Here is a 13,242-nt window from a genome sequence, read left to right on the forward strand (position 1 = left end):
GACTTCCGATAGCAGTGAGAGAATCAACGAACAAAGTAAACGAAATCAGCGAACGCTGTAGGCATACCGAATTGAAGTGGTGGCGCCACCCACCGTGTAGAAAACACATGCAGGAGGAAGTGTGCACATACGTGCAGCTCCAGTGACAAAGTGCGCGTTATGAAAACACTGATGCACATCTCCCACAAGACACTTCTCCGGTATAGATGATCTGATGAATCAGAAGGTATAAAGAAACCACGAGCAAGTCATATGAGATATGAGGGAGATGGATACTGCAAATACCGCCTTTAACAAGTACTTCATATCGCAAAAAAAAAGTAGAAATGGCGAAGCTCGCACTAAGCCGCGCAAGGCTCGAAACAGCGAAACTGGGCTATTCTGAAGACTAATCTGGTTGCTTCTAGGCTGTTCCTAGGCCTTATAGCTAGGTGATGCAGGTTGTTTCTAGGTTGCTTCTATAGGTTGTTTCTAGGCCTTAGCTAGGTGATGCAGGATTTTTGTAGGTTGCTTCTAGGTCGTACCTAGGCTTCAGCTAGGTGATGCTAGGTGGTTTCTACGTTGATTCTCAGCGCAGAGAGATTGGAGTTAAACCACAGACAGTCACAGACACGACACGGATGTCCAAATTGCAGAGACAGAACCTCGCGTTCGCACCTGTCATAGATCTACGGGCAGGTCGTCGACGTTGGCGTAGGCGTTCCCTCGCTTCGGGGTCTTCTCGCAGCCGCCGTTGCCTTCCCCTTCCCTAGTACACTCTCGTTGTACGTACTCGGGGTCTTCGGCTCGCCGCCATCGCTTCGCAGCCACTTGTTGGACTAACTGTTGCCTTATTCATTTTTAGTGGACCAGTGGGGAGTAGTGGGATTTACCCAATTTCTGTGGCACATACCCGTTTATGATGCAGGTAGCTTTTTGGTTCGCCGGACAAGGAACGATTTGCTTAACAACTTAGCTGTTAAAAAAAAAAGTATAGATAGTTTCTTAGATCGATAGCGACCTTGCAACACCGCGAAACACCAGTACATCTCGGAAACCCTGAACCTTGATTTGTACCATGCTTTCGCACCGAGTGTAAGTTACAGTCCAGTAAAGACAATTTACCGAACATTCTTAGCAGTGATGTTCACACTAGTACTTTCTCTCGTAAAAAAAAAAAGAAAAAAAAGAAGAACTGCCTAATAGCGTGGTTCCTCGGCAGGCACCTGGTGCAATCGTTCTCAAGGCTTCCGTACTACATGTGCTTCACGTTCGACTGGAGGGGCAGCAACAGCCTCGTCAACTTTAAAGAGGATCCGCTCACGTACGGTGGGTGCCTGGCGGCTTTTCCGTTTCTTCTCCTTTTTATTGCGATAGCAATTATATGGACAGTCTCGGCTGGATTTTGCCGTCGCCGCCGTCATGCACCGTATATGTATAAGTATGTATATATATATAAAAGCCACAAAGAAAAATCATTCAGAAAAATGCTTCCGAGGCGCGGAATCGAACCAGGGACCTCTTTCTCCGCAGCGAGTGGCGCTAGCCACTACGCCACGAAACGCAGATCCTCCACGTAGTTAACGGCGAGCGTTATATACACACCCTTTACCGCTTGACGGACTCAGAGACGGCTGCGCTTATAAGCGTTTCTTCATTACCAGCGAGATGGCGTTAGGAGCACGACAGGCGCATTTAAAAGTCGTCAGCTCGCTCGCTCGCTTCATGTTATGTTTGCGATGGGAGAACCTTGCCCTTGCGCTGTCTGCTCGCGCGGTTTTCTCGTGCTGAGGGGAAGAGGGATGTTTCACGCTTTCACCGTAATGTCCGCGCTCATGTTTCGGAGCGTACGAAAGTCACTCGAACTCAAGGGGCGCCGCTAAACGAACAAACAGAAGATGAGCGCGAACTATCAAGTGTCACAGCTCGACACTTGAAGCACGCTAGTTTCCTTCGCTGCTTCGGCCGCCTTTGCAACAGGAACGCTGTTCAGACTGAGAGTATCCATTGGCGAGCCTCACTTCGTATAGCATTAATTTCTTGCTATCGCATTCATTGCTTCGCCCTTGCGGCGAAACTGTGACTTTTTATTGCGATAGCAATTATATGGACAGTCTCGGCTGGATTTTGCCGTCGCCGTCGCCGTCGCCGCCGTCATGCACCGTATATGTATAAGTATGTATATATATACAAAAGCCCCAAAGAAAAATAATTCAGAAAAATGCTTCCGAAGCGCGGAATCGAACCAGGGACCTCTATCTCCGCAACGAGTGGCGCTAGCCACTACGCCACGAAACGCAGATCCTCCACGTAGGTAACGGCGAGCGTTATATACACACACTTTACCGCTGGACGGACTCAGAGACGGCTGCGCTTATAAGCGTTTCTTCATTACCAGCGAGATGGCGTTAGGAGCGCGACAGGCGCATTTAAAAGTCGTCGGCGAGCTCGCTCGCTTCTTCTTATACTTGCGCAGGGAGAACTTGCCCTTCCGCTGTCTGCTCGCGCGGGTTTCTTGTGCTAAGGGGAAGAGGGATGTTTCACGCTTTCACCGTGGTGTCCGCGCTCATGTTACGGAGCCTACGAAAGCCACTCGAGCTCAAAGGACGCCGCTAAACGAACAAACAGAAGATGAGCGCGAACTATCAAGTGTCACAGCTCGACACTTGAAGCACGCTAGTTTCCTTCGCTGCTTCGGCCGCCTTTGCAACAGGAGCGCTGTTCAAACTGAGAGTATCCATTGACGAGCCTCACTTCATATAGCATTAGTTTCTTGCTATAGCATTCATTGCTTCGGCCTTGCGGCGAAACTGTGACTTTTTTTTTCCTCCGTGTTTTTCTCTTCATTACGACGAATTTAAATGCCTGGGTCCGGTGTACATTGTTCATTTCATGTAACTGTTACTATAGTAGAATATTAAACCCTTCGGTTCCCTTTATTTGTGAATCCCACCACCAACAAAGATTTAAGGGCTAAACACCTCACAGAATGCGAATATACCTGAACCATACGAATGCGTTGTACAGGAGATGCAAAACAACTGTAAAACGAGAACAGCTTCTGTGAAGGCTTTGTTGAAATACTTTGTGGTGGTGGAATAAAATCCCCCTATAGGACACGATGTAAATTGGGGCAAAACAATTATTTATGCTTTGTTCCTCTCTCTCTCTCTCTCTCTCTCTCTATATATATATATATATATATATATATATATATATATATATATATATATATATATATATATATATATATATATATATATACATATATATATATATATAGATGGTGTTGGTGTTTCAAGAAATGTGTCCAACCTTCTCAAAAAATCAGAAAATGCGATATTTGATCGCTGCCTTCAAAATTGGTTTTTCTGTAGTGGCAGGGATTTTAAGATGGTTAAAGAAATTGTTTGGGACTGTAATTTAAAAAGTTAAATTAATTCACTTTAATTAACTTTTAAATAAGTGGAGTTAGGTGACTGTGTCAAAGTGGGGAATTGAAGTTCTTCTTGCCAGAAACCCATCCCAACATTGAGATTTCGAAAAAGCGGCCTCTATTAATAAGTACGAAGTAATGAAGTTCAACGGAATTCGATGGCTTTCGCTGTTGAAAGCCGTTGCATTTGTTTGAATTTCATTACGCCACAACAGTTACTAGAGGACGCTTTTTCGAAATCTCAAAGCTCGGATGGGTTCCTCGCATGAAGAACTTGAATTCTCCCAGTTGACACAATCACCTAACTTCACCAATTAAAAAAATTGATTAATGTAACTTTCTTAATTACTGTCCTAAATGATGTCCTTGACTACCTTAAAACTCGTGCCGCTACAGAAAAAGCAATTCTGAAAGCCCAGAGCAAATATCGCATTTTCCTGATTTTTGAGAAGGTTGGACACATTTCTTGAAACACCCTGTATATTGCCACACACGCTCCTTTCTTTCTATGTTTTCTGTTGCCGGCCCAACGCACGTGTAGCTGCTGCCTTACACAAAGCGCGCCAGAATATCTGAGAAGATCCCAGATTGCAGTAGATCATTTTGTTAAGATTGCGCACATCACGCGAATAGTCGAGATTATTCCACAGCTTGCGCGACCACCAGTGATAAGGCTGGAAAGTTCGATGCGTGACATAATCCCAGCGATGTTCAGTTTTATCGACGGCCGACGCCCAGTTCGCCGCTATCAGTGTACAGCGTGTGTTGCTGCTGTAGTTGTTTCCTTTCCCGGCCACAAGTTCGGCCAAATGAAGAGTTTCATCTTCAACACGCCGGCTGCTGTTTTTGTCGACGTCACGACCTCGCGACAATATATATATATATATATATATATATATATATATATATATATATATATATATATATATATATATATATATATATATATGTGTGTGTGTGTGTGTGTGTGTGTGTGTGTGTGTGTGTGTGTGTGTGTGTGTGTGTGTGTGTGTGTGTCAGCTCCCACCGCCCTCCCCAGCCCCATTTTGTGCGCGTCGCTGTCTGTCTTCCAGTCTGGGCAAATGGGGAATCTACGACTCCCAATATTAAAGTGGGTGAGAGAGCTCCATTGAAACGTCCCTTTCTCTGTCGTGCAGAGATGAGCATGATCGTGCTCTGGTACCCTGGCCGCTCTCCACGACTCTCGCACTACGAGATGGACATGACCTTCCACCACGTGGACAGCATCAGCGCCGCCACCAAACACACGCTGCTGCTCAGGCCTTCTGGCAGCTACGAGTACAGCTTGCAACAGGTGACGCCTCCTGGCCGCTCTTGCAGTAAGCGCTGCCGCGCATAGTGAAGGAGCTATATTGCCGCTGGAGTGGAAGTTCGCCGATTGTCTCCTATCAGGCGACCCAAATACGAAAGAAGAAGTAGACTGCTCTTGTGTCAACCTTATTTTTCTCGTTGTGTATGTAGCGCAGTCTCAAAGAAGTTGGCGGTGAACTGCGCAAGTTGTAAGATGGCTCTGCCCTGGCTGACGGAGTAGCGGGCACGATGTGTCTGGTAGCAGTGATGGTGGTCCCTATGCGAACTTTTAAAAAATAATGCAGCTTACGCACACGCATGTTATTATATCTATCACAATCCTTATCAGCCTATTCTATGTACACTGCGGGGTGATCTCCAATTTACCACGTCCCGTGCGAGCTGATTCAATTTTATGTCTGCGAATTTCCTAATTTCATCACCCACCCAACTCCTTGCCATACTCGGTTGCCTTTGCCACCCTTTCGTATCCACTGCGCCCTAAAATACTGCTTTAAATGGCAGTTGATAGGTACGAAAACGCTTCAACAGGAAAGGTTATATATTCGTGCTGGTAACCGTTTCGTGCTCGTTTTCTTGACAAGTTGCTGCAACGACTTGGTATTGTCTCAATATCTCAGTGCACAAGCAGTAACGACATTTTTTCCACCCACATAGTGTTGTCGTGTGCTTCGGATATGCGCGGCCAGCGCGGCTGTTGAAGCTGTCCCATAAAGGCTGTTTTTTTCCCCTCCCTGGGGTTGTTTAAGGGACAATTTCCCGAAAATAGCCTGCCAGAAGAGGGAATTGTGAAGGCGTTTTATTTACTACGCCCGATCAAGAAAAGCGATTCAGAAACGGAGAGAAAAGAAGCCACTCCAGTGCCACGGATCGCCCATCCGTTCCCGCTTCGTCCCTCGATAAGTGGATGGCGCCACCGCATCGTGCAGTTGCTCCTGGGTAGTTCCTAGAAATAGATTTGTCTCCTCCTGCTAGTAGTTGCTAGCTTGTCTGAGCAGTGGCGTTACAATTTACTGCTATATCTTCGTTGGTTCATCCTGACAACGATTAAACGTGAAGACAAAAATGTTACCGCGGTTCCAAGAGCAGGTATGCTTGCAAGAATGTCGAACAGCCCCTGTCCCACTTTCTCGCACTCCAGCAACTGCACAGGCAACACTGCTGCGCTTTGTCGCCCACCCACCGCCCACGCCCAGGTGCAAGCACAGTGCTCGCAGTGTTGTAAGGCGGCAGAGTCACAAAGAAGGGCTGTATAGATTACAAGCTCGAATAGCCTGCGTGTGTGGGAGGAAACATACGAAGCATTGCAGGCAATTGGGAAGGGGCAACAAGAAAGGTCAAGATACCACCTTTTGCCGGAATTAAGAAAATGAACCGAATACTTTTCGAATAGTTCACGAATAATGCATGGCCTTCAAATTACTATTAATTGTTCTCACGCCCTGGTGATTCCGTTATAGGAGATAGATAAATGCCATGTGGAAGGCAGGCAGGTCAACGAAAAGATCCTGTAATTGAACTTTACATTCTGCATTACGATTTGTTATCGCACTAGCCATAAGTTGTCAAGGTATGCGCTGGACCTCAAGTGACCTTGTCAGGTTTAGGGGCGTACATTTTCGACTGTAGGAAAAGTCACGTGACTTCCCTCACGTGCTTCCCAGCGGAAGAAAAGTCGTGCTCAAGCTGAGCAGAGGAAGCAGTCCATCGTTGCGCTTGGCAGAGGTATTGTACAACCCGGGCCACATGCGTAGAAGATATATATACAGGGTGTTTCAAGAAATGTGTCCAACCTTCTCAAAAAGTCAGGAAAAGGCGATATTTAATTGCTGCCTTCAGAATTGGTTTTTCTGTGGTGGCAGGGATTTTAAGATGGTTACAGAAATTATTTGGGACCGTAATTAAAAAAGTTAAATTAATTAACTTTTTAATTAGTGGAGTTAGGTGGTTGTGTCAAATGAGAGAATTGAAGTTCTTCATGCCAGAAACCCAACCCAACTTTGAGATTTCGAAAAAGTGGCATCTAGTAATAATTACGAAGTAATGAAATTCAACCAAATTCAATGGCGAAACCTAAAGAGAAACATGGAAGACGCCACTGCCATATTCTTGTGAGACGTCCAAAATTAGTGAATGACTTTTTCTTTAGCGCTAGGTATCTTAAGATGGTTAGAGACATGACTTGAGACAGTAATTAAGAAAGTTACATTAATTAACATTTTAATTAGTGGAGTTAGGTGTCTGTGTCAAATTGGAGAATTGAAGTTCTTCGTGACAGAAACCCATCCCAACATTGAGATTTCAAGAAAGCGGCCTCTAGTAATAATTACGAAGTAATGAAATTCAACCGAATTCGATGGCTTTCGCTGTTGAAAACCGTTGCATTTCGTTGAATTTCATTAGGCCACAACAATTACTAGAGGACGCTTTTTCGAAATCTCAAAGCTCGGATGTGTTCCTCGCATGAAGAACTTCAATTCTCCCATTTGACACAATCACCTAACTCCACTAATTAAAATGTTAATTAATGTAACTTTCTTAATTACTGTCCTAAATGGTGTCCTTAACTACCTTAAGATTGCTGCCGCTACGGAAAAAGCAATTCTAAAAGCTCCGAGCAAATATCGCATTTTCCTGATTTTTTTAGAAGGTTGGACACATTTCTTGAAACACCCAGTATATATATATATATATATATATATATATATATATATATCTTCTACGCATTTGAAACGTAATTTGAAACGCACGCACGCGGCGCTTCAAATTATGTGTCCCAAAATCCTAAAATTTTAGGGAAGTGCAATACGCGCGTCGTGTCTTCCCTCTAGACTGGCCGTTAATTCTCACAGGGCGAGCGGGGAACGCGGTCGACAGGCGCGCGAGGGGGATCGTAGGAGAGGAAAGAGAGGGGGAAGGAACGCGCATGCGCTGGCGCTCGTCGCGGCGTTGCGCAGGATGGGGAGGGGAAGAGTGGGAGAGGGGAGGGGTAGGGGAGAGGAAGCGTGTGGAGAGGGTCTGCGCATGCGCAGTAAGGGTGGTCACGCCGCACACCACCACCGGATTGAACTCCGCCATAAGATGCTTCGCATCTAATAATGTATTCCGTGAACACCTGCTATCGCACTGTGTTCTGCGCTGCGCTTCGCACAGGCCTCGTAACGGTGCTACACTAAGTGTATCCTTCGTTTTCTTTTAAATGCGAATGCATTTCTTAGTCGGGCTATGTGAGGCATCCGGCGTTGTCCGCGCGCCTCTCCGCTCTCACTCCCTCTCCCATAGCAACAGCTGCGGGCGCGCGCGAGGGTAGGTGCAGTGCTTCGCCGCTCCTTCTCTCGCCGTTCGCTCTCTCTCCTCCCTGCGCAACCGCCTCAATGCAGTGCGTTTGAAACGCGTTTGTAGCGTTTTTGCTGCCTTGGCACAGCCTGAAAACAGCGCGTTCTAAACGCGTTTGTGCAGCATTGAAGGCGGTGGCAACATCCATGAGGTTATTACGAACGCACGTAGGAAGCGTTCGTTGAAAGAGGCGCCCAAAAGGGAGACTTGAGCGTGTCGATGTGTCCAGCTTTACGCCAATAAAATTACTACGCCTTGTACTCTCGGCGCAAGAAATGCATTCGCATTTCCTCACGATTCCCTTCGGGGAGGTGGGGGCACTTTTTTTTTTTGCCTTCGTTTTCACTGGTTACCATGCTCAAATATTAGCGGTTCCATCTTTGTGCTCGTCATGCTTTCGATTTTGTCGTCCATGTGTCGCGCATGTCAACCAAGTTTTTATCGTTTATTCCTGAATACGACGGCGCGAAATGGTAACGGCGTATAATTATGAAGTGTTGAATCCACATGAATTCAATGCATCAGGGTGGTGATTGGTAGATACTTTTAACACACTTTTCCAGGAATACACAAGTTTGTATATAGTGAGGCACTATGCTACGAGAGTTGATGCGCATCGGAAAGACGAGAAAGCAGCATGCGTATTTGCCTTACAGAGGATGCTCAAGCGGCTGGAGTTTCCCTACGACACCAACTGCGTGGATTATGGGAAAATGGAAAAGCTGGCTCACTATCCTGCCTTTCACACTCAGGAAGTAAGCACGTGGTTATTAATTAATACAAAAATGCATTCGACACCGCACCGAACGGCAGTAAGCTATGCACAACTAAATACTATGTGTCGGCAAGTAAGTAATGCATGAATGGCCTTATGTCGGCATGCGGGTGAGAACGTATAATATACGCACCCACGCATTACGTCGCCTGCCCAACTTCATTTCTCCTACCTAACGTCAACTAGAACTTCGGCTGCGCCTTCTATTTGATACGAAGGGCCGCGCAGATTTAGCCAACTACGTAAATGATGAAACGGATGTGATTTATTGTAGAATGCCTCGTCACGAAGCTGTCTGAGTTGACTAAAATCACGTGATTCCCTGACCATAGGAAATTACTTTGGTGAATAATTTGCCCAGTTATAGTAATTGCGAAAGAAATGAACATCAGCGCTTGATAGCATTATGAACTGTTTTGCACTAAGCCTTACTGCACCGTGACTACACCGTGCTCGACCGGCAAATGCCGTTGATGCGCTTTGCAGACGTGCTTTGCCGACTGCGTTCGTAATGAAACGAGGCGCCACTGCGGCTGCACACTGACCGACTATCCCTTCCGGGCCTTCCTCAACGAAACGTTTTGCGCGGGCCACAAGTATCACGGTAGGTGGCCCACCTTCTGCTTCTCTACTCTGAGGAGCCCGTTTCTCTCTCCGTTACTATATATTGGTCCTCACGAGTGGTTTCCTTATCTCTCATTGCTCATATTTAGTGTGCGAGTTTAGCAAGCTCATTTTAATTCGATTTCATTACAGAAGTGAGAGTATTGACAGTTGTAGTAAGTTTGTTAGCGGGATTATGACAGACCACGTCTCTCCAGTAATCGAAGATAGCAGCCACCTCGGATTGAAGAGCATTGCCCCGGGGAAAGTGCGTACCGAATGTCTGGCCTGGTCTCCTGTTCTGTATATATCCTAAATACGCAGGCTGTCTCAACAATTGTGTCCAAAAATCCTCAGAAATAAGGAAAATACGATATCTGCTCGGTGCCCTTATCGTTACTTTTTCTGTGGCAGCAGACGTCTTAAGATGATCCAGAAACATATATTCCGGCAGTAATTAAAAAACACTTGGAGAACGTTTGAGCTTCGCCTTCAGCCATGCCACAAGGAAATGAACGTTTGTGCATGTAACATTGACCCTTTCATACTATCATAAACTGCCTACTGCAAGTACATTTGCGAAGTGCTCACTACGCCATAATTCTTTCTTTTGCGAATTGGCGAAGCACCCACTACGCGTCCGTAAGGTGTTACGCGCACCTGCGCAGCTGCTGCACACGTTGTAATGGTAGGCAGCTTTAAACCACCCACGCGTTGCGCAATGCACACGTTTTGACGCCTGATGCGATTCTACGATTCTGCACAGTATTCTATCACAGAGCCACGCTGGTGTTCGAAACTCATTTGCAAAAAGACCCCATACACGCGTCATGTCGGGCAAGGAATCGCGTTAACCTATGCAATATAGTGTGGCAGATGAGACCAGTCATGACACAATGCTAATAATGCTCTCGCATTGCCTGACATTTCCTCAGTAGGGAGTTTCTGTTGCATTTTTTTTTATTACATGCGATTCATTCATAGCTAGAAACTAACAGCAAGAACAAATTACATGAAACTGTGATTTCGTCCTAATATTGCTCCGCGCGCTTATTTCTTCGTCTTTGTGCGATCGGGCTTCACTGACAAGATCCACTGCCGTGGCGCAAAGCGAGCTCGCGGCATTGTTTGGGGGACTTTGTGATTGTTTTATAGGCTTCTAAACCAACGCCGAGCGGCGCCACTGCTCTTATCGCAACTGGGAATATCCACGGATACAACACTGCCACCCCCGCTTGCGCGCACGCGCAGAGCTCTCGGATTGCATCTGTGGGGCGTCACAATGTAACTATTGCCAGTGGAATGAGGAGCACATGCTCGCACGTATCCTTGCCGCTGCCGCTGCCAAATCCAGCGACAAACCGCCTTCGCCAGCGGCGTCTATCCCCAGTAACGCATAGCTCGGCCGCGCGAGCGTCGCGCCCAAACTTGTGCTTGCGTTCCCCATACTGTTCTGAATCAGATTGCGCGCATGACACGAGCAGTTGAGTTTATTCTGCAACGAAGGCTAGCACCAGCGAAAACGCTGGAAGGTTCGATCAGACATGTACAAAAACCGACACGTTTTGAGGACGATCAGATTACCGACGATTGCTCTCGCCGCTATCTGTGTACAGCGAGTATTTTTTGCCCTTTGAGTTGCTTCTTTATCCGGGCAGAGGCTCTCACAATAAAAAGTTCCATTTTTACCGGTTTGAGTTTTCCGTCCCTCACCGTCACAACTACGTCAACAATGTTTTGTGAAAGCAATGCTTAAATTGTGCAGACCCAAATATTGAAGTACTTACGAACTTCAGTTACGGGAAGCCGTGGCGAAGGCCATGTGCGTGAGGTTCTTACGACTGTTCATAGATGAACTCAACGGGACATTTTTACAGCTTTGCACCATTTACAAACAACACTTAGTATGGAATGGTATGATAAACTTTATTCGGGTCCTGAAGATCAACCCTTAGGTTGACGCAGGCGGCTCCCACTTCGGGGCAGTACCTTACCGCCGTATCGGGGGCCTTCTGGACGGCCTGTACTTGATCTGGAAGAACTCCACTGTGAAGGACTCTTTGCCACCAATCTCTTTCCTTGTCACAGTCTGTGAAAGCCACAGGACACTGCCAAAGCGTGTGATCCAGAGTAATGATGCCATTGCACTTCTCGCAATTGATTTGCAACTCTCTTTCTGAATATATCTTGTTAATAAAGTTTGGTTTCTGTAAGTGCCTGTCTGTAGCAATCTCATAGTCACCGCTTGAGCTCTATGGAGCTTAGCGTGTGGCACTCGGAATTCTCTTCTGTTCATATAGTAATGCTTCGTCACTTCATTATATGTAAGTAATCGGTCCCGGGCCCGTTCTCCTCCTGCAATATTATCGGGATCTTGGTCGCTCAGTGCACGGATGGTAAGTCCTCGTGCAGCTGCGTTAGCCACCTCGTTTAAATCCTTCCGAGATGGATCGACAGACCCCATATGTGCAGAAAACCAGCGGATTTCGATCTTTTGGCTGTCCATCGCACCAATCAGTAGGGCAGCCCTTTTGGTCGCAAAGCCTTTGGTAAAGTGTCTAATAGCCATCTTAGAGTCACTGTAAATTCGCGTCCACTTATTATTCCTTAAAGCTAATGCTATTGCCACTTGTTCCGCGACTGTGGCATCTTTAGTCATGATTGTAATAGCATCCTGAGTGAGTCCATCTGAATCTATACTACTACTGCCGTAAAGGCTTTCTTTCCTCTTACCCATGCAGCATCTACAAAAGCCGAATGTTCTCTGTCCTGTTCTATCTCCTGCAGGAGAGCTTTGGCCTGTCTTCTTTCCTGGTTGTGCAACGGGTGCATATTTCTAGGGAAAGGAGTTGTCTTAATGATCTCTCTTATGCTATGTTTTAGCTTTACTGTGCCCTCACCTGAATCTCTGGATTCGGTTGGGTACCACTCTACCTCTTCAAGTATTGCTCTACCTGACCTTGTTCCAGAGAGCCTCTCTCTGTGGGCAATTCGCTGAGCTTCAGTTGTCTCGGCTATTGTGTTGTGGAGCCCAAGTTTCATTAATTTATCATCTGGTGCACTAACCGGCAATCCCACTGTTGCTTTTACAAGCCTTTTAGTTAATCGGTTCAACCTGTTTATTTCTGTCTGTGTCCATCTAAACATACCAGCTACATAGGAGAAGTGACACAAGGCGAAAGCGTGGACCAGTCTCATGGCGCTGTACTCTCCCAACCCTCTGTGTCTCCTTAGCAGTCTCATTACCTCCTCAGTCTTGCTAGTGATGTGTTGTATTGTTCTTCCATTTGTACCGTTTGTCTCCAGGAATAACCCCAAGAGATCTAATGGAATCGACTTGCTTAATGGATTTGCCAGCCTTTGTGGTTAGTACTAAGCTGGGTTCTTCCTCAGGAACATATCCCCGCGGTTTTCTACCCCTCCTCCTGTTATTGAGTACTAGGAGTTCAGGCTTGTCAGTAATCTCGAAATTTTAAATTCAGCTAGCTAGAAAGCAGGTATAACTAACGGTATGGCTCAACACAAAATGCGATAGTGGGTGGACAATTTGAGACAAAGATTGCTTCAGCTGAAGAAAAAAAATGTATGAAGGCGACCATACTTTCGTGGTTGTCGCAAAACTTTGCTCCTTCACTACCACTCGCTTTTTAGTAAAGATAAAAATGCCAGCTTCGCCGGAAGGGCAACGCAACCAATCCGATAGCGACAATGCTGTACAATGTAAGGCTGTAGCGTTCCTTGGGAGTGGAGCGAAGGCTACATAACGCGAGCGCTAATAATA

The 13,242-nt window shown here is 46.2% G+C and overlaps 1 protein-coding gene across 1 annotated transcript; it reads left to right on the forward strand.

Moving 5' to 3' along the window:
• The first annotated feature begins 1,204 nt into the window (after positions 1–1,204).
• Positions 1,205–12,773, forward strand: LOC125756171 (uncharacterized). Its single transcript, XM_049415054.1, has 4 exons — positions 1,205–1,308; positions 4,573–4,730; positions 8,740–8,838; positions 12,768–12,773. The coding sequence occupies exons 1-4, from the start codon at positions 1,239–1,241 to the stop codon at positions 12,771–12,773; spliced, it is 333 nt and encodes a 110-aa protein (XP_049271011.1). The 5' UTR covers positions 1,205–1,238.
• The last annotated feature ends 469 nt before the right edge of the window (positions 12,774–13,242 follow it).

This window comes from Rhipicephalus sanguineus, chromosome 4 (assembly GCF_013339695.2).
Source record: "Rhipicephalus sanguineus isolate Rsan-2018 chromosome 4, BIME_Rsan_1.4, whole genome shotgun sequence".
In the NCBI taxonomy this organism is placed as follows: Eukaryota; Metazoa; Arthropoda; class Arachnida; order Ixodida; family Ixodidae; genus Rhipicephalus; species Rhipicephalus sanguineus.